Consider the following 21,811-nt stretch of genomic DNA (forward strand, 5'->3'; position numbering starts at 1 on the left):
CTAACTAACAAGTCTATACCACATGCACATGTTGATCAGGCATACACATATGAGGAATTCATGCAAGCATGTATTAATCAAGTTAAATAGCACAACAAGATCATCACAAGGGTGCCAATATTGAAATATTAATTAAACATAACTAGGGCTTCAATCTAGCCCTAAATAAAATATAAACTACATAATAAAAATAAAAGGGTGGAAGAGAAGAAAAAACCAAACTCCTCTTGATTTAGCCTTTAGTTCATTTCCAGAGCTTGTGCCTCTTTTCTCCACACCCATTCCTAGAGGCTAAGAGGTCTATTTATAGGCTTTAAAAGTCCTTGTAAAAGTAGTAAACCCTAGGGATTTCGTAGGGTTTTAATCCTATTACAATTGGGAGTTGAAAAATCCTAATATGGAAGGAAAGGGAGTCTGTCCGCAGCTTTTAAAATTCTCCAGCGCAGAGGTGCGATCGATCGCAACGCGTGTGCGATCGATCATAGTGCGACCAATCACAGTGTGATCGATCACACTACCAGAAACTCCAATTTTTCCAAAATTCTCTCTTTGTGCCCAAATCTTCTAGATTTACTTCATTTTCTTCCAAAAGCCTACAAAACCAAAGAAAATACAAAAATGAAGTAAAATGGCCTAATTAACCAAAACCAAAGGATTAAAACATGCAAGTTAAGGGCTGAAAATATGAATATTTTAGCACTTATCACACCACCAAACTTACATATTGCTAGTCCCTTAGCAATACAAAACAAAAAATAGGAATGAAAAAACAGAAAACAAAAGATAAATCTATCTTTCGTGGGATGTACGATTGCATTTAGCATATGCAACAAGCCTTTTAAACCCCAAGGAATTCCCTAGTGGACGAGTGAAGTCTCGTGAGGGTTTTTAAGAAATGTTACCCACAAGCATCATGCACAGTTCATGTTATTCCAAAAATTAAAGCTTCACTTCAAAACCATGATTCTCATTCATTAGCAAGCTTAAAAAGATAAACTCCATCTTCACAATGAATTGGAATTTTAAAATTTAATTACTTACAAAAGACATGCTAAGACATCTCAAGTTTGAAGATGGGGTAAAGTGAACTAGCACATAAATATGAAGCTTCCAATTGTTTCTAATGTGCAATGTCTCAATATCTCAAAGTTCAATGAAATCCCTATTAGAATGAACAACAATGGCATATTTTTCTCGTTCTTCTTCTTTTCTTTTCTCTTTTTTTTTTTTTTTTTTTCTTCGTCAGGTTGTGCAATGCTTGATTCCCTTAAGCTTTCTAATTGACCCATGTAACGAGTGTTAAGTCAATGACTCTCAAACCAGATGGTTTTAGGGCATTAGGTGTAGAGACACCCCTAGGACTTACTAACTCGAGTCAAAAAGGCTACGAAACCAAACTAACCATGACATTAACCAAATCAAAATTCTTCACCTTTTGACGTGAACATTCAATGCTTTGAAACAAGAAGTCCAGTTATTCAGTGAAAAGCTTATCAATGATCATATATATATATATAATTTTTTTTTTTTTTTTTTCACATATATGTATGCCAAGGTATCCATCTAATAAATCCTCCAGTTTCATTTAAGACATAGAAACACACACATCAGACTTCATGTCATACCTCACAAATTATGTGTTAATGTGCTTGTGTAAAATCAGATGAAACATGTGAATTCTCAACTGTCCTAAGCAAATAACCAAACTGAAAAACTCAATTATTAGATCATGTGTTCAAAATTTTAAGCTCACCAATGAAATCAAATCACAATTTTTTTTAAGATCAACCAAAATTTTAAGACAAACATGAACATGCATATATTTTTTTCTTTTTGATTCCTTTTTTTTTTTTTTTTTTTCTTTGAACATAAACAAACACAAACAAATAACTTGAAATTGGTACAAGGTGTGTGAACAATCATGTGTACCCATACCCCCAAACTTAAATGACACATTGTCCCCAATGTGTCTAAGAAAAGGAAAGAATGTACCCGGGAGATGGTCAAAATAGTCTTGGAAAGCATGGCTCGTAGTACACCCCCAAACTTGAATTGAAGCACACTTGTCCCTGCAAAATGGAAAACACACAAACAAGTAAAAAGGAACAAAGCTAAAACGAAATAAAATTTGAACAAAACAAAAAAAATAACTATGAGATGCTGCCAAGTGAGCTCGATCGCACATATTGTGCGTTCAATCGCACTAACAGAGTGCGGTAGTCTCACATATGGAGACCTGCGCTCGATCGCATGTGTGGTGCGATCGATCGCAGTAACAGAATGGAAAAGAAATGACAAAACACCAAAAACACCTAAAATACTAAACACAAATGAAAACACAACAAAATATAAATCAAACAACAAAATAAAGGGATATACTATGGGGTGCCTCCCATGAGCGCTAAGTTTTATGTCTTCAGCCAGACGGTTGTTCTTCCTTCATTCTCTTATTTATGTCTTGAAGATGAGGCTCCAGGATTGGGTATTGTTTGGGATGGAAATCCATCCTGTTTCCTTTCACTCAGCTCCTTAGCCATTTGCCCCATTTGAACTTCCAATCTTTGCATAGCTTGCTTGATTTTTGCATTGAATTGTAATTGCCTTCTACCGCAGGTTGGTAGGCTATGCATGACGGCTGGTTGAGGTTCTTCGGGATGAAAACTTGCTTCATGGGTCGTCGCATTGGTTGCGGATTGTTTGGCAATTCTTGCATTGTTTCCTCAACTTCTTCTTCTTCTTCTGTGTCGAGATTGTCTTTATGCCCTTGTCGAATGGTCCTCTCAATTTCTGGATCAAGTGGAAAGATGGTTGAGGCTTGAGATCGACGACCTTGCATAAGAAGAGTTTTCCCTTGGAGTCACAGCAGCTTCAGTACTACTGTGCGGAAGTCCTCTGGAACTGCGCTCGATCGCCGGGCCCTGCGCTTGATCGCAGTAACAGAATGCTCGGTGCTTTAACCTGAAACATAACAGAAACAGAGAACTAATTTGAACACAACCAAAAATTATTTTTACTCTTATTTTTTATATTTTATATTTTATTTTTTTGTTTTTTGTTTTTTTGTTTTTGTCGGTAAAACAGAAATACAAATTAAAATAATAGACAGGAAACAAAAACAAAAACTCCAAATATAAAAAGAAAAATAAATAAAGGCAAAATTGCTCCCTGGAACTGCGCTCGATCGCAGGTTTGTGTGCTCGATAGCACTACGCTCAATCGCACTCGGCCTACATTCGATCGCAATAACATAATGCAGGTTCCGCAAGCTGACACAAGACATAAACAAGGAAGTAAAAAGAAACAGGAAAATATTTTTGATTTTTTTTTTTTTTTTTTGATTTTTGATTATTATTATTATTATTATTATTTTTTATAAACAAAATTAAAACTTAAAAATTAAAATAGCATAACTAAAGGAAAATAATTCTAAACAAAATTTAACACAATCCCCGGCAACAGCGCCAAAAACTTGTTGTGCAAAAATATACCTAAATTAATAGGTAAATAATTGTACGTTTTAACTCGCAAGTGCACAAGATCAAAACAATAGTATAGTAGACAAATATGTGATCATTCCCACGAGGATTGGTAAATTATGTTTAGAAGTAAATGCCTATTTAATTAAAAGATAAAATTCAATTGTCACGATTGAATTCAATTGAATAAAAGATAAACAAAAACAAAAAAAAAAGATTAGGGTTTTGATATCCACCACTAATTATATTCAATTAATACGACAATATGTCAATGCTTTGATCAAGTTATGTATATTTAATGTTTGCCAACCTAAGGGTTACACTCTAACGCCTTAAGCTATTGATTTCCCTAAGCAATGAATTAGCCACTTGGTCCATGCTCTAATTCTTTTCTTTCCTAAAGGATTTAGCATGTCTATACTAAGTTGTTCTTTAGAAAAGCATATGTTCTATGGAAATCGACAAACACACAAGGCCTAGGGCATGGATACATACTCCCGGTTCCCTATGTTGATTAACCCAAGAATCGCGGTGTGGATTCTTTTGTTACTTATGTTAAACCCAAGACTCGGCCATCCAAATTGATCTAACTAACAAGTCTATACCACATGTACATGTTGATCAGGCATACACATATGAGGAATTCATGCAAGCAGGTATTAATCAAGTTAAATAGCACAACAAGATCATCACAAGGACGCTAATATTGAAATATTAATTAAACATAACTAGGGTTTCAATCTAGCCCTAAATAAAATATAAACTACATAATAAAAATAAAAGGGTGGAAGAGAAGAAAAACCCAAACTCCTCTTGATTTAGCCTTTAGTTCCTTTCCAGAGCTTGTGCCTCTTTTCTCCACACCCATTCCTAGAGGCTAAAAGGTCTATTTATAGGCTTTAGAAGTCCTTGTAAAAGTAGTAAACCCTAGGGATTTCGTAGGGTTTTAATCCTATTACAATTGGGAGTTGGAAAACCCTAATATAGAAGGAAAGGGAGTCTGTCCACAGCTTTTAGAATTCTCCAGCGCACAGGTGTGATCGATCGCAACTCGTGTGCGGTCGATGATGACAGTACGATCGATCACACTACCAGAAACTCCAATTTTTCCAAAATTTTCTCTTTGAGCCCAAATCTTCCAGATTTACTTCATTTTCTTTCAAAAGCCTACAAAACCAAAGAAAATACAAAAAGGAAGTAAAATGGCCTAATTAACCAAAACCAAAGGATTAAAACATGCAAGTTAAGGGCTGAAAATATGAATATTTTAGCACTGATCAGCAGCTTCGAATTTAAAGCCTCGTCTTTGCTGCTGTGAAGTCAGAATAGCATCAAAATCAACAAGAAATGGCTTGTGATCCGAGGTACGTGCTGCTAAAACTCGCACCTCCGCTGCCGTAAAAATAGAACACCATTCTTGATTGGCCAATCCTCGATCCAATCGCTCCTTAGTAAATTCATGACTCTCTCTTCCATTAGACCATGTGAACCGTGACCCCTTATACCCCAAGTCACTAAGTCCACTCTCTTCTATTGTTTTCTTGAAGTCATCCATTTGCGTTTCTCGTCGTAAGGAAGCTCCCCAGTTTTCCGACTGAGAGACAATCTCATTAAAATCTCCAATGCACAACCACGGCTCCGGGGGAAAACCTTTGAGATGTTTTAATAGTGCCCATGCCTCCTTTCTCTTTGCCACTTCCGGGTGGCCGTAAAAACCGGTGAGCTTCCATTGTCTTTCATTTCGGAATTGGATAGTAGCATTCATGTGTCTTCTAGAGAAATTCTGAATGGTCATTCCACTCTCTTCCTGCCAAAACAAAGTTAGTCCACCACTTCGACCCACCGGTTCAACCACAAACATACATGAGAAACCCAGTCTCACACGAATCCTCTCTATTTTAGATGGAGGACTTTTTGTTTCCATGAGAAACAAAAAGTGTGGCTTCTTATCCTTTACCAATTGGAAAAGGTCCCGAACTGCCGTGTGGTCCCCAAGTCCCTGGTAGTTCCAACTTAAAAGGATCATTGCTTGCGGCGGGGCTGCATCGCAGCCTCCACCATGACACCCATAACAGATGCCTCAGAATCATCCTTCTTTGTCCCCTCCATATTCTTCAGTGTCCCGGTTGACTCCACTCGGGCAAGCTTGTTTTTATGTGTCTCCTCACCCTCCAAGACAAGCTGCAGGCCTGGACCTGGACTGCTCCGTGCCTTTCGTTTCCACGTCCTCATATTGCTGCCTCCATGGGGACCCTCCATCTTAGTCATATTTCTTCTATGGTGCTTATTGATCTCTGCTTGTTTGAGTTTTGCCTGGCCCCCTATCCCAGTCTGGCCCGCTCTAGCCTTTTTCGTCTTAAGAGTATTTTTCCATCCGAGTTGGGCTCCTTTTTCCTGGGTTATCATGTTTTCTCTGCAGTTTAGTAAGGCCTGGCCCATTGCACGGTTCCATCGTAGCCCCACAGCCAAGTCCACTCAAGCATCCCCCATTAGGAATATTTCCATGCACCTCATTTAAGTTTTCACGCTCCCCTCCAGCTGTAAAGTTTGAATCATTGGCCATAAATGTAGATTTAGCTCCATATCCGTTATGGTAGGAGTTGGAATCCGCACTACTACTTTCCTTGTTGGGAACACTTGCATCCTTAGGGTTTCCATGATTGTTGCCAGTTGCCATTCCGGAGAAGTGTGGTGGTTGTGCTGCGCCGCCAGATGTCCACCCCTATTCCAGCGATCGAAGTTTTTCCTCACTGCTCAGTTTGGATCCATTCTTTCCCCCCAGATCATCTGCTCTCAGCCAAGGTCCCCATGCCTTTTCATCCTCTTCAGCTGTAAGCTTCAAACCCTGTTTACTGCTGCATCCCTCGTGGCCATGAACAATGCGTCCACAATTGTAGCAGAACTGTGAAAGTTTCTCATATTTGAAAAAAACCCAGATGGATCTTCCCCCCACAAGGAGTTCTCTCCCTCTCTCCAAAGGTTTTGTCACATCAATTCGTACTCGTATACGTAAACATTTTCCCCACCCTGCACCATCCTTAGCCACATCAATCCCCTCCAGTTTGCCCAAGGATTCTCCTATTTTGGTTCCCACACTCTTTGTCATGCATAGGAGCAGCATATAGTGTATTTGGATCCAGAAAACTGATTGGTTAAGCTGCATTTGGGAGGGTGGGGTTAACCCATGAAACTCTTGTATCACCACCAATTGTCGATCGAAAGACCATGGTCGCCCATCTAGGACTCTGCGTTTGTCCTCCTCCTCAGCAAATTCAAAAAGCCATAAGTTGTCTTGTAATTCTTCGAAATTTACTCCTCCCTCCGATCTCCTCAGCTTGGATAAGATAGACTTGAAGGCCTCTTTGTTGTATCTTTTCTCCATCCAGTACTTTCCCAACAAACAGTTGGAACTCTTCTGACGGATTTCTTCCACCTCTTCCACAAAGATCGTTATTCCTTCCCTTTCACCCTCTGTCATTGATTCTCCTTTACTGCCCTTCCCATCATGTTCTCCAATGGGTGCATCTGTAATCATTGTGTGAAAATTGGGACAAAACTCCCAATCCGACAAACGGCAGGAGACTTACCCACACTGCTATTCCTTTCCCAGTTCGGCTGTAGAGAGAGAACTTAGCGGTGGGACAAGAGGACAATTCTATATATATTAAATGCTAATTAACAATAAAACTAGCAGCGGAAATAATTTAATATATAAGTACTTCCGGCCATTGCTTTGCTCAAGCAAGTTGAAGAACAACTTCACAGCAACCAAATCTAGAAAACTAAAAATATTGAGAGGTTATTTTGACCTATGCCTACCAGTGAGTGTCAATTGATGGAATACACATGCCTTATTTATAGGTAGGTCAGGGACCCTCAATTAGAGATGTTACCTTAATTATTCCTCTCATCAAGGAATAAAAATCAAATAAAGAATCAATATAGATTATTTGATTCCACAAAATAAAATCAATAATGAATTCAAATATTTGTTTCCATAAGAATTAAATCAACAATTTAATTCATAATATTTGATTTCACATAATAAGTTTTGATTAGAATAAATCACTGAACACCATAATTATATATATTTTATAATCATAATAATATATGTGACATAATTGACATACCTTAAATGAAATTTCTTACATTCTTCCACTTGGCCCTTATGACATATAAATTCCTTATAGTGTTCGGTTCTATGATATGACCATTATTTATTTATTCCAATAATTAATGGAATCCTCCCACTCACTCAAGGAATATTATACATGAATCTTGGCGGTAAAGCTTTTATATGATAAGCCGTCTCTTCCATGTATTACAATGTATAATATTCCCCAAATGAGTACCATATGTAGGGGTGTCAAAAAATACCGAAAAACCGGAACTGAAAAACCGGGAAACCTGAAAACCGGGAACCGGGAAACTAGGGAGCCGGTTCCGGTTCCGGTTGCAAAAAAATCAAAAACTGGGGACCCCGATTCCAGTCCCCATTTTTGGTACTCGGTAAAAACCGAGAAACCGGAACCGGATGCATATATATATATATATATATATATATATATATATATATATATATATATATATATATATATATATATTAATTTTTTTGTTTGTTTATGTTGTCACGTATATCAAGCTTCGTTTTGGCCATTACATTCCACTCAATCCCAGATGTAAAGAAAAGAATGAAGCAAACCCCACTATCTACCTTACAAGTTCCATTACAATAATACTTCCCAGCACATAATGTGATGACTATCAAGCTGGAGTAGATCAATAGTTCATTTCAACAAAGGTGTTTGCCCATACTGTTTACATAAGAAAAAGTAAGCTCTTAACTATTTTAACAAAGAAGAAGAAGAGCTTCAGAAATCATTTTGAACAACAACAAACAATGCCTGAATCAGTTAGGAGAATAAAGTATCCACTTTGGCCTGTATTGGAAGTTAAACAATCACAAAAGCATGAAATATAACAATTTGTCCATCTACAACATTACAAATGTGGAAATGGGATTTGTGGCATGACACTTTCGAGCACAGAATTAGATGACAATGTTACCATCACCATGGAGGTCTCGTACTTGACGCAAATAATTGATTGGATTTAGAAATAGTTTCGTCACACTAACAAACATTTTAACAAAGTATGATCCAAAAGCACCATGCACTAATTCAATCTTTGTAAAAGTTGCAATCAGTAACAAATTTGAACTCTAGAGGATAAGCTTGGCTCCTTCAACCTCGAAGCTGCTGGCTGATGGTGATAATGTGCAGAGATTCAGTTATTTAATTCCCTTAAAAAACCGGTTATCAGACCAGATACAAACCGGAATCGGCTGGTAACAGGGACCCGGTTCCGGTCCCCGGTTTTGGCCAAAAACCGGGAATCGGGACCAGGTTGACGCCCCTAACTATATAGGCAATCAAACTTTATGAATAAACATCTTATAAGTCATTCGGGTCCAAACTTAATTTTTATCCCCATGGATAAGGCAATAAATGTGCATAAAACTTTATTAAAATAATATGATGTCTATAGACTGATTAGAAAGAACTAAGTACAAAATGAATCAATGAGCCCCATATGCTCCATATGACTTTTAAATTGCTTTACTGGTGAACCTTTAGTCATGGGATCCGCAATCATTAGTTCAGTACTGATATGCTCAATGAATACTTCATTCCTTTTGATGTTCTCTCTCACATGAAGGTACTTGATGTCGATATACTTACATTTGCTTCCACTTTTATTATTCTTAGAGAAGAAAATGGTAGCACGGTTATTGCAGAAGATCTTGATTGGTCTCGCTATAGAATCGACAATCTTGAGACCACCAATAAAATTTCTCAACCATAATGCCTATGTAGTGGCTTCATAGCATGCAATAAATTCTGCCTCCATTGTAGATGTAGCAACTATAGTCTGCTTGATGCTTCTCTAGCCCCTCCAGTAAGAAGAAAGATATATCATGAAGTAGACTTCTTGCTATCTACACATTCAGCAAAATATGAATCTGAATATCCAACCACCTCCAAATGGTCAGTGTGTCTGTATGTCAGACTGTAGTTGTTGCTTCCTTGCAAATACCGCATGACTTTCTTTGCAGCTTTCCAATGTTCCAATCCTAGGTTGCTTTGATATCGACCTAGTATTCCAATTGCCATTGCAATGTAAGGTCTAGTACAGACCTGTGCATATAATAGGCTGCCAACTACAGATGCATATGCGATACTTTTCATCTGCTCTTGTTCCAATGCATTCTGGGGACACTGATTTTTTCTAAATTTATCCTCTTTAATGATAGGTGCTAAAGAAGTTGAACAGTTCTTCATTTGAATCTCTCTAAAACCTTTTCAATGTAAGCCTTCTGAGACAATTTTAAAATTCTTTGATTTTTGTCTCTGTGAATCTCTATGCCAATGACATAGGAGGCTTCACCCAAATCCTTCATTTCAAAGTTTTGAGAGAGGAACTATTTGGTTTCTTGTAGCAAACCTAAATCATTACTTGCAAGCAAAATATCATCTACATATAGGACTAAGAAAATAACTTTACTCCCACTGACCTTAAGGTATATGCATTGATCAACAAAGTTCTCAATAAAACCATATGAGGTAATAACTTTGTTGAAATTTGATATACCATTGATGGGAGGTGATGTGTGCCAAATATTGCATATTTGGACCCCTTAATTTACTTGTGTTAATCCTTTAGCTGTGTTATTATCTGATGTTCTGTGTTAGTTTTGTGTTTTTAGTATTTTGTAGGTGTTGAAGAAAAACTACTTTTTGGAAGAAAACATACTTTGAGAAGACCTAGCTGATGTGGTTAAGTTTAACAAAATCCAAGAAATGGGTAAATCGGATTAAGGATAAGATTGGATAAAATTTCGAATTGGATTCAAATTCAGATTCTATACGTCTCAGTATTTTGACCATAACTTTTCGCTCACATATCCGATTGAGGTGATTCAAGTGGCGTTGGAAAGCTAACTAAAAATACTATAATTCATTGTGAAATAGGATTTTCCTAATTCGGACGTTTACTATTCAAAAATCGTCCCGTAATTAAATGGTACAAACCTGGACGAATTGTATCCGATTTCAACTTGTAAAACCCTAAGTTTTAGGTCTATAAATAGGGAATTATCAGATTAGTTGAGGGGGCTACGAATTTGAAGATTGCAGAGGAGAAAGAAGAGAGTTTAAGGTTTTCCTAACTTTTGAATCTCTACTTTGTGATTCTTATTTGTAAGTACTCGATTTTACATTATGAATTCAATCAATTTTGTTTTGTCTTTCAATAACATGAGAGGCTAAACCTTCAACTAAGGTTGAAGATGAAGCCTCACTTATGATTAGCAACTTTGTTTCATGTATGTAATATTTCCCAATTTAATGGTTTAATTGCTCTATTGTTTTACTTCTAATCAATTGGATTGAATAACTCTTGGATATCTTTTGTGATTCAAGGATACACTTGATGATTTAAGATTATTCAATACAATTGATTGCTTGGTTTTCTTTGTTAAAAATTGGATTTCCTCTGTGATTTATTCTCTGGATACAATTGATGTTTTGATAAAGATTGGATATTTTCTCGTGATTTACGGATACAGTTAATGATTTGATCGAATATTGGATTTCTTTTGTGATTTGGGTTATGAATGGATACATGGGATCTTTTGATTAATTCTTTGAAGCAATAGTAAAACAAACTTAAGATTTATATGTGAGAACTTTGGAGAATATTATAGATCATGAAATTATGTTGTTATGAATTTGTGAGTGCGGATTCCGAAACCTTAGTGCTTCGTCATAAGATTTCAATAACTTTAAATTGCTCATGCTTTGGCTTTTTCATTCAAACAAAAAAAACTCTCAAAAATTTGGAACTAGACTAGGGTTTAATTAATTTAGATTTAAAATTGCTTTCAAGAATACAATTCCTTGTGGGTTCGACCTCGCACTTGCAATCCATTAACTACAATTGATTCGTGCACTTGCGAGTTAAATAAATTTGCACAACAAGTTTTTGGCGCCGTTGCCGGGGAAAAAAATACCAAATATTATGAAAAAAATGACATTATTATGAAAAAAATACCATTTTTCATTTTTTAAAAAATACCAAATATAAGGAAAACCTTAAACTCTCTTCTTTCTCCTCTGCAATCTTCAAATTCGTAGCCCCCTCAACTAATCTGATAATTCCCTATTTATAGACCTAAAACTTAGGGTTTTACAAGTTGAAATCGGATACAATTCGTCCAGGTTTGTACCATTTAATTACGGGACGATTTTTGAATAGTAAACGTCCGAATTAGGAAAATCCTATTTCACAATGAATTATAGTATTTTTAGTTAGCTTTCCAACGCCACTTGAATCACCTCAATCGGATATGTGAGCGAAAGGTTATGGTCAAAATACTGAGACGTGTAGAATCTGAATTTGAATCCAATTCGAAATTTTATCCAATCTTATCCTTAATCCGATTTACCCATTTCTTGGATTTTGTTAAACTTAACCACATCAGCTAGGTCTTCTCAAAGTATGTTTTCTTCCAAAAAGTAGTTTTTCTTCAACACCTACAAAATACTAAAAACACAAAACTAACACAGAACATCAGATAATAACACAGCTAAAGGATTAACACAAGTAAATTAAGGGGTCCAAATATGCAGTATTTGGCACACATCAAACACCCCCAAACTTAACTTTTGCTAGTCCCTTAGCAAAACAAAACGAAAAATAGAATGAAAACAAAACAAAACAAAACATAAATCCTCTTTCGTGGGAGAGACGATTGCATTTAGCATATGCAACAAGCCTTTTAAACCCCTAGGCATCCCTAGTGGACGAGTGAAGTCTCGTGACGGCTTAACAGGAATGATACCCACAAACATTGTAGTACTATGTTGTTAACAAGAAAGCAGTTTCACATAAACCATGGTTCTTATTCATGAGCAAACTTAAAAAGACAAACACCATCATCACTATCAAAAGGAAATCCAGAATCAAACCACTCATAAATGAACAATTTAGACTTCATATGTTCTGAAATGTGTAAAGTGTAATTAGCATACAATCATGAAGCTATCAGCTTAAACTCAAGGCAAGTTCCATAAAATTTGTAAGAATCCCTAACAGATGAAACAACCAAGGCAAGATATGCAATTTTTTTTTTTTTTTTTTTTTTTTTAACAGGCTTTGTAGTGTCTAACTCCCTTAAGCTTTCTAATTGACCCATGTAACAAGTGTTAGGCCAATGACTCCCAAGCCAGGTGGCTTTAGGGCACTAGATGTAAAACATCTCTAAGGGCTTAGTAACTTAAGTCAAAAAGGCTACGAAGCCAGACTAACCATATCTTAAATCAATATTGAATTTCACACCTTTTGACACGAACACTCAATGCTTAATGAGGCAAGAGTTCCGGTTACTCAGCGAAAAACTCAACATGATCTTTCTTTTCTTTTTCCTTATCTTTTTATTTATTTATTTACTTTTTTATTTTTTTATATCTTGCAAGCCAATGGTTATTCATCAATAAGTCATCCAACAAATCTCAAAGAGAAAAAGCTTAAGCTCAAACATCATACCTCACAGAAAACATGCTAATGTGCTCATAAAAATTTATCTCAAAACAAGTGAAATCTCTTTTACCCAAAAATAAGTCAAAGGACTCAGACTCCAAATGACATAATGATGTGTTCAACCCTTTAAGAAAGCTAATGAAATGCAAACCACAGTCACAGTTTAACTCAAACTTGACAAAAACATAGCATAATTTTTATTTTATTTTATTTTTTAACACAAAAAGACAAATAAAACTAAACAAATAAAAACAAAAATAAATAGACAAAGATAGACAAAGTGTTTTTCCATACCCCCAAACTTGAATCACACATTGTCCTCAATGTAGGCAGAAACACAATACCAAGAGGTATAAGGAACCAGAGTGAGCAAAGAGACGACCCCCAAACTTACTCATAATAACACATGTCCTGAAAAACACAAAAATAAAACAAAAATGAAGATAGACGAAACAACACAAAAAATGACTAAAAATACCAAAGAAAAAGGAATGCCTCCCATAAGCGCTAAGTTTACAGTCTTCAGCCAGACTTTTCACCGCTGATGATTAAGTAGACGACGTAGGATCTTCCAAAGGCAATTCCTCACTCTCCGAAATTTCCAGTTCCAAGAATGGCTTCAACCGCTGACCATTGACCTTGAGAGCACTTCCATTCTTAGGATCCTGGATTTCGATGGCTCCATGAGTAGAAACTGCACGCACTATGAATGGTCCAGTCCATCGGGATTTGAGCTTTCCTGGAAACAGATGCAGACGTGAGTTGTAAAGGAGGACTTTTTGACCAACTTCAAATGATCTTCTCAAAATGTTTTGGTCATGGATCTTCTTCATCTGATCTTTGTATAGCTTGGCACAGTTGTAGGCATCATTCCTCAATTCTTCTAATTCATCTAGCTGTAACTTCCTTTGCTCACCAGCCTTGGTGAGGTTGAAATTTAGCTGCTTTATAGCCCAATAAGCCCGGTGCTCCAATTCCACAGGGAGGTGACAAGCCTTGCCATACACGAGTCGGTAGGGAGACATGCCAATTGGAGTCTTGAATGCAGTCCGGTATGCCCACAGAGCGTCATTGAGTCGAAGAGACCAGTCCTTCCTTGTCAGGTTCACCGTCTTTTCTAATATCCTCTTGATTTCTCTGTTGGATATCTCAACTTGCCCACTTGTCTGAGGATGGTAGGGAGTTGCAACTTTATGAGTAATACCATACTTCTTCATGAGTTGCTCAAAATATCGGTTGCAGAAATGCTTCCCCCCATCACTGATGATGGCACGTGGTGTCCCAAAACGTGCGAACACATTTTCCTTCAAAAATTGCAACACGACTCTGTGATCATTAGTCTTGCAGGCAATAGCCTCCACCCACTTGGAAACATAATCCACCGCCACAAGGATGAAAAGATACCCATAAGAATTAGGGAAGGGACCCATGAAATCAATGCCCCAAACATCAAACAGCTCCACAATAAGGATCGGGTTCAGCGGCATCATATTCCTTCTTCCAATGCTCCCCAACTTCTGGCATCTATCACAGGCTGAACAGTAGGCATGGGCATCACGAAAAATAGAGGGCCAATAGAATCCACTTTGAAGAATCTTCGCCGCGGTCTTTTTAGAACTGAAGTGGCCTCCACATGCATGATCATGGCAAAAAGATAGGACATTTTGCTGGTCATTTTCAGGAATACATCTCCTTATAATCTGATCTAGGCAGTATTTGAACAGGTAAGGATCATCCCAAAAGAAGTACTTCACCCCAGCCAAGAATTTTGATCTGTCTTGCCTGGTCCAATGTGATGGCATCTGGGCAGTGACAAGGTAGTTCACTATGTCTGCGAACCATGGTGCAGAATTTTGAGAGATGTACATAAGTTGTTCATCAGGAAATGTCTCAGCAATCAGCACAGCATTTTCATTAAAGTCCACAACCAGCCTGGATAGATGATCAGCTACCACATTCTCGGAACCCTTCTTGTCCCGAATTTCAATATCAAACTCTTGTAGCAATAGAATCCACCGGATGAGACGAGATTTAGCATCTTTCTTTGACAATAGATATTTCAACGCAGCATGATCAGAGTAGACTAAGACTTTAGATCCTAGCAAGTAAGATCTAAACTTATCCAGAGCAAACACTACAGCTAACAACTCCTTTTCAGTAGTGGAGTAGTTAAGTTGTGCATCATTCAGAGTCTTGCTGGCATAGTATATGACATGTGGAATCTTCTCTACTCGCTGACCCAAAACGGCTCCCACAGCATAATCAGAGGCATCACACATTATCTCGAACGGAACCCCCCAATTAGGTGGCTGAATGATTGGTGTAGAAGTTAAGGTCTTTTTCAGAATCTCAAAGGCTGTCTGGCACTTGTCATTGAAGTCAAAAGGAACATCTTTTGCCAATAGATTACATAGAGGTCTTGCTATCTTGCTGAAGTCCTTGATGAATCTTCTGTAGAACCCAGCATGTCCCAGAAATGACCGAACCTCCTTAACTGTCCGCGGGGGCGGAAGGTTAGATATCAGATCAACCTTAGCTCTGTCAACCGCGATACCTTTGTGGGAAATTACATGCCCTAAAACAATTCCTTGTTTCACCATGAAGTGGCATTTTTCCCAATTCAGAACCAAATTCTTCTCCTTGCACCGTACCAGCACCAATGTGAGATGATGTAGACATTCCCTAAATGATGAACCAAAGACTGAGAAGTCATCCATGAAGATCTCCAGGTGACGTTCAACCATATCTGAAAAGATGCTGATCATACATCGCTGAAAAGTGGCGGGTGCATTGCACAATCCAAACGGCATACGGCGATAGGCAAACGTACCGAACGGACAAGTGAAAGTAGTCTTCTCTTGATCTTCGGGGTCCAGTGGAATTGGGTTGTAGCCGGAGTAACCATCAAGGAAACAGTAGTACTCATGGCCTGCCAATCTCTCCAACATCTGATCGATGAAAGGTAGAGGAAAATGGTCTTTTCTTGTCACGGCATTTAACTTCCTATAGTCAATACACACTCCCCATCCTGAATGCACACGAGTGGGGACCAACTCATTTTCCTTGTTCTTGATAACTGTAATCCCTACCTTCTTTGGCACCACATGAATGGGACTCACCCATTTGCTGTCAGAGATTGGGTATATGATTCCCGCATCCAGAAGTTTAATTACCTCTGCTCGAACTACCTCTTGCATGACCGGATTCAACCGTCTCTGTGGCTCGCGAGAAGTTTTAGCATTTTCTTCCAGATGAATCTTATGCATCACAATTGCAAGGCTGATTCCTTTGATATCTTCTATTGACCACCCGATTGCTTCTTTATGCTCTCTCAAAACTTCTAGCAGCTCATGTTCCTGATCACTATCCAAATTGGCAGCAATGATCACAGGCAGAGATTCTATAGGATCCAGATACTTGTACTTCAGGGTGTCTGGTAGAGGCTTCAACTCCCGCTTGACAGGCTCAGCTGCTAATGAAGATGGATCAGGGGACGATGTCAAAGTAATTTCTGTAGTCTCCGTCTTTATCTCAGGAGTTGAGTCTAACAAGGCGTCAGCTTGTTCCAATAAAGTGTCCAGTGCCATGTCACTTCCCAGTGCAATCAGGCATTCTCCCAAGGGGTCTTCAATATCTGGTTCATTGACAGTTTTCTCTACTATCTCCTCAATTAAGCATGTGCTTCTGACCTCCTCATACTCAAATGGCTGCTTGCTGATATCAAAGATGTTCAGTTCCACTGTCATGTTTCCAAATGATATCTTCATGACTCCAGTTCTACAGTTGATTAGGGCATTAGCTGTTGCTAAAAAGGGACTCCCTAATATGATTGGAACTTGAATTTCTGCATTTTCCGTCTCTGTATCTAAGACAATGAAGTCCACAGGGTAGTAGAACTTATCAACTTTGATCAGCACGTCTTCAATAATTCCCCTTGGAACCTTCACAGATCTGTCAGCCAACTGAAGTGTAATTGAAGTGGATTTCAACTCTCCCAATCCCAACTGAACAAATACTGAATATGGCAGTAGATTTACACTGGCCCCCAAATCCAACAGAGCTTTCTCAACTCGATTGTCACCAATCTTGCAAGCAATGGTAGGACATCCAGGGTCCTTATACTTTACAGGCATCTTGTATTGCAAGATAGAGCTGACCCGCTCAGTCAGGAAAGCTTTCTTGGGGACGTTCGTCTTTCTCTTGATGGTGACCAAATCCTTCAGAAATTTGGCATAAGAAGGCACTTGCTGGATGGCATCTAGGAATGGAATGTTTATCTGCACTGTCTTGAACACTTCCAAAATATCATCGAACTTCGAGCTCTTCTTTGGCGGTTTCAGTCTTTCTGGATATGGAGCTTTGGGTATATACTTTTTGGAAGGATCCTCAGTAATCGGAATGGCAATGTCCGGTCCTGTGTCTTCCGCAGGCTTGTCCAGGTTTTCCTTCTCTTCTGCAACCTTAGTGGCCTCTTCAGGCATGACCACTTGATTATCCACCTGTTTGCCTGACCTCAAAGTGGTGATGGCTTGTACATGATCCTGACCATGCGTAGAGGCAGAGGAACTTCCAATCACAAATTGCCCTTTTGGGTTAGGCACAGGTTGACTAGGGAACTTCCCTCTTTCTCTTTCCCCCACTTGATTTGCTATATGGCCAACTTGTCCTTCTACCTTGATCATGGCCTGCTTAAGTTCTTGTATGTCTCTGCCATTAGCCATGTTGGAATTCCTCAGCTCCTGTACAGCTTGGTTGGTGAAACCTTTTAGCTCTTGTACAGATTGAGAGTTGGAATTCTTGAGCTCTTGTATAGCTTGGGAGTTGCTCATGGTAGCATTCTTCGTATCTTGTATGTTCGTATCCATTGATTGCATGAATGCTTTCATCATGTCTTCCAGTGATGACTGTGGTGCAGGCTGTGGCCCTTGAGTGGTGGATTGATAAGCAGGAGGTTGAGTTTGGTGAGATGGCCTGAACTGATTCTGAGCTTGAATGGATGTATCTCTCTGGTTCAGTGGTTGATTCTGCTTCCAAGAGAAATTAGGGTGATTCCGCCACCCTGGATTGTAAGTTTCGGAAAACAGCCCAGTGGTGGGTTTTTTGTACTCATTGAAGGCATTGACTTGCTCAATTGGGTACTCTGTTGACAGAGTTGGGCAGTTTTGAGTGAAGTGCGTTTGACTATCACATAACCCGCATGCATCAACGTGGTAAGTATCTGCTGCATTCACTGGTTTGTTTAGGACCATAGTGTCAAACTGACGCCTGAGAACCTTGAACTCCTCCCTTAATTCAGCATCGTTCCTCACCTCATAGATGCTTCCTGTCTTGGGAGCGGGTTGTTGTCTGTCCCAACTATCTTGAAAATCCCATTGTTGCGCTCGTTCAGCCATTTCATCCAAAGTTTTATAAGCTTCATCCCCAGTAAGACTTAAGAATTCTCTACCATTCATCGTCTCAAGCGAGTTTCGCTCACTTGGTGTTAGTCCCCTGTAGAAAATTTGAACTAGCACCTCATTCTCAAACCCGTGGGGTGGGCATTTTATAGTAAGCTCTTTAAACTTCTCCCAGCTATCGGTGAATCTTTCCCCTTCTTTTTGTCTGAAATTGGTGATCTGTAGACGGAGGGCATTGATTTTGGAAATTGGGAAGAACTTGTGGTAAAACTTGCTTTGCAACATATCCCAAGAAGTGATAGATCCAGGTCCATTGTTAAGTAGCCAGGATTTCGCCCTATCATGTAGGGACAGAGGGAATAACCGAAGGCGCACCGCTTCTGCTGGGGCATTTTGTGTATTAACAATGTCGCAAATTTCCAAAAAAATCCTCACATGAACATATGGATCCTCATTCTCTAATCCTCTAAATGCAGGAAGGTGGCCTATTGTACTCGGCTTCAGCTCGAAGCGAGTAGCTGGCAACACTATACACGATGGTGTGTTGGTAATATTGGGTACGAACAGCTCCCTGAGGGATCTAGGTTGATTTCGTTCTCCCATCTTAACAGACTTTTCCGAATCAGACTCGGAACTTTGAGAATTGGTGGGTGAGTTTGGTGGCTGTCTTAGATTCTCTCTCGCCGTTCTTTCAATTTCGGGATCAAAAGTGTTTAACTCCTGATTTAAAGATCTACGACCGAACATGCAAAAAGGAACTAACAACCTAACAAACTAACAAACTAACAAACTAAAAACTGAAATGAATTGAACTAAATTAAATTATATTAAACTAACTCAACACAATTGCAAGCAGAAATTAATTTAAACAGAAACTAAAAACTCACAAAAAAGGACCAAAAGATTTTGGCAAAAATCTACTGAACTATTGCAGTTGCTGTCTTGGCCACAAGTGTGCTCGATCGTAGCAGGGCTGTAACACAAACAAAACGACAACAAAAAACAAAAAGAAAAATCTTTTTTTTTTTTTTTTTTTTTTTTTTTATTTGTATTAGTAACACAAATAAAACAAAACAAATTGCAGAAAAATAAAATCCTAATTATAACTAGTAGAAGAATAAAACCGATCTAGAAATAAATTGGTTCCAAAAAATAAACAATTCCCCGGCAACGGCGCCAAAAACTTGTTGTGCAAATTTATTTAACTCGCAAGTGCACGAATCAATTGTAGTTAATGGATTGCAAGTGCGAGGTCGAACCCACAGGGAATTGTATTCTTGAAAGCAATTTTAAATCTAAATTAATTAAACCCTAGTCTAGTTCCAAATTTTTGAGAGTTTTTTTTGTTTGAATGAAAAAGCCAAAGCATGAGCAATTTAAAGTGATTGAAATCTTATAACGAAGCACTAAGGTTTCGGAATCCGCACTCACAAATTCATAACAACATAATTTCATGATCTATAATATTCTCCAAAGTTCTCACATATAAATCTTAAGTTTGTTTTACTATTGCTTCAAAGAATTAATCAAAAGATCCCATGTATCCATTCATAACCCAAATCACAAAAGAAATCCAATATTCGATCAAATCATTAACTGTATCCGTAAATCACAAGAAAATATCCAATCTTTATCAAAACATCAATTGTATCCAGAGAATAAATCACAGAGGAAATCCAATTTTTAACAAAGAAAACCAAGCAATCAATTGTATTGAATAATCTTAAATCATCAAGTGTATCCTTGAATCACAAAAGATATCCAAGAGTTATTCAATCCAATTGATTAGAAGTAAAACAATAGAGCAATTAAACCATTAAATTGGGAAATATTACATACATGAAACAAAGTTGCTAATCATAAGTGAGGCTTCATCTTCAACCTTAGTTGAAGGTTTAGCCTCTCATGTTATTGAAAGACAAAACAAAATTGATTGAATTCATAATGTAAAATCGAGTACTTACAAATAAGAATCACAAAGTAGAGATTCAAAAGTTAGGAAAACCTTAAACTCTCTTCTTTCTCCTCTGAAATCTTCAAATTCGTAGCCCCCTCAACTAATCTGATAATTCCCTATTTATAGACCTAAAACTTAGGGTTTTACAAGTTGAAATCGGATACAATTCGTCCAGGTTTGTACCATTTAATTACGGGACGATTTTGGAATAGTAAACGTCCGAATTAGGAAAATCCTATTTCACAATGAATTATAGTATTTTTAGTTAGCTTTCCAACGCCACTTGAATCACCTCAATCGGATATGTGAGCAAAAAGTTATGGTCAAAATACTGAGACGTGTAGAATCTGAATTTGAATCCAATTCGAAATTTTATCCAATCTTATCCTTAATCCGATTTACCCATTTCTTGGATTTTGTTAAACTTAACCACATCAGCTAGGTCTTCTCAAAGTATGTTTTCTTCCAAAAAGTAGTTTTTCTTCAACACCTACAAAATACTAAAAACACAAAACTAACACAGAACATCAGATAATAACACAGCTAAAGGATTAACACAAGTAAATTAAGGGGTCCAAATATGCAATATTTGGCACACATCAGGAGGCTTGTTTTAGCCCACAAATAAATTTCCTTAATTTGCAAGCCTTCTGATTGCTATCATCAAATTCTTCAGGTTGTTTCATATATACCTCTTCTTCAAGATCGCCATTTAGAAAGGTTGTTTCAACATCCATTTGATGTAGCTCTAGATCAAAATGAGTTACTAATGCCATGATTATCCTAAATGAATCCTTCTTTGATACTGAAGAAAAGGTTTAATGATAATCAATGTCTTCCTACTCAGTAAAGCTCTTGGCCACAAGTCTAGCTTTATATCGTTCAACATTACCAGAAGCATCCGTTTTGGTTTTGTAAACCCATTTGCAGCCTATGGCTACAGCTCCCTTTGGTAAGTCAACGAGATCCCAGACTTGATTTTTAGCCATGGATTCCATCTCTTCCTTCATGGCATTGAACCAAAATGTGGAGTTATCTCCACTCATGGCTTGGAAAACAATTTTGGATCATCTTTAGGCCCAACGTCAAAATTAGCCTCTTGGAGATATACAACATAATCACTAGGGATTGCTGGTCTGCTTATTCTAGATAATCTTCTTAATCCTACTTCCTCTGCATTTGGAGGAGGTTGAGTAGGCTCATTTAGAACCTGTTCCTCATGAGTTGGCTGTTCTGAAATTGATTGTGGTTCAAGGCAATCATTTTGATTTTCCCTGAGCACTATCAAACGTTCTTCATGTAAAGGAGCTTTAGTCAACTCTCTTGCTTCCTCTAATTCAACATTTTGAGGATGAGCACTCTCACTAGGTTCAGCATCTTCT

At 37.9% G+C, this 21,811-nt stretch overlaps 2 protein-coding genes and 1 non-coding gene across 3 annotated transcripts; 1 reads left to right on the forward strand and 2 right to left on the reverse strand.

Annotated features, from left to right (window-relative positions):
- Window positions 1–4,743: 4,743 nt before the first annotated feature.
- LOC148585315 (uncharacterized) lies at window positions 4,744–5,502 on the reverse strand. Its single transcript, XM_088516705.1, has one exon. The coding sequence runs from the start codon at window positions 5,500–5,502 to the stop codon at window positions 4,744–4,746; it is 759 nt and encodes a 252-aa protein (XP_088372831.1).
- An 8,122-nt stretch (window positions 5,503–13,624) lies between these two features.
- Window positions 13,625–18,529, reverse strand: LOC148585316 (uncharacterized). Its single transcript, XM_088516328.1, has 5 exons — window positions 17,990–18,529; window positions 17,537–17,761; window positions 17,234–17,353; window positions 14,738–16,333; window positions 13,625–14,242 (listed from the first exon to the last, which is right to left on the reverse strand). Exons 1-5 carry the CDS (start codon window positions 18,527–18,529, stop codon window positions 13,625–13,627), a joined length of 3,099 nt encoding a protein of 1,032 aa, XP_088372454.1.
- Window positions 18,530–18,599: 70 nt separating this feature from the next.
- On the forward strand, window positions 18,600–18,706 carry LOC132191208 (small nucleolar RNA R71). Its single transcript, XR_009441236.1, has one exon. It is a non-coding gene; the product is annotated as a small nucleolar RNA R71 (small nucleolar RNA).
- Window positions 18,707–21,811: the final 3,105 nt, after the last annotated feature.

The sequence above is a fragment of the Corylus avellana genome, chromosome 5 (assembly GCF_965113065.1).
Source record: "Corylus avellana chromosome 5, dhCorAvel1.hap1.2, whole genome shotgun sequence".
Classification (NCBI taxonomy): domain Eukaryota; kingdom Viridiplantae; phylum Streptophyta; class Magnoliopsida; order Fagales; family Betulaceae; genus Corylus; species Corylus avellana.

What these genes read in the sequence shown, in the direction of transcription:
- LOC148585315 (XM_088516705.1), bottom strand. Translation starts at nt 5,502, where the DNA reads ATGATCCTTTTAAGTTGGAACTACCAGGGACTTGGGGACCACACGGCA.
- LOC148585316 (XM_088516328.1), bottom strand. Translation starts at nt 18,529, where the DNA reads ATGAATGGTAGAGAATTCTTAAGTCTTACTGGGGATGAAGCTTATAAA. An exon ending in TGCCTGAAGAGGCCACTAAG is followed by an intron (nt 17,354 to 17,536) that starts GTTGCAGAAGAG and finishes AAGACAGTGCAG; the next exon opens with ATAAACATTCCATTCCTAGA. An exon ending in CTGAAAATGACCAGCAAAAT is followed by an intron (nt 14,243 to 14,737) that starts GTCCTATCTTTT and finishes TACCATCCTCAG; the next exon opens with ACAAGTGGGCAAGTTGAGAT.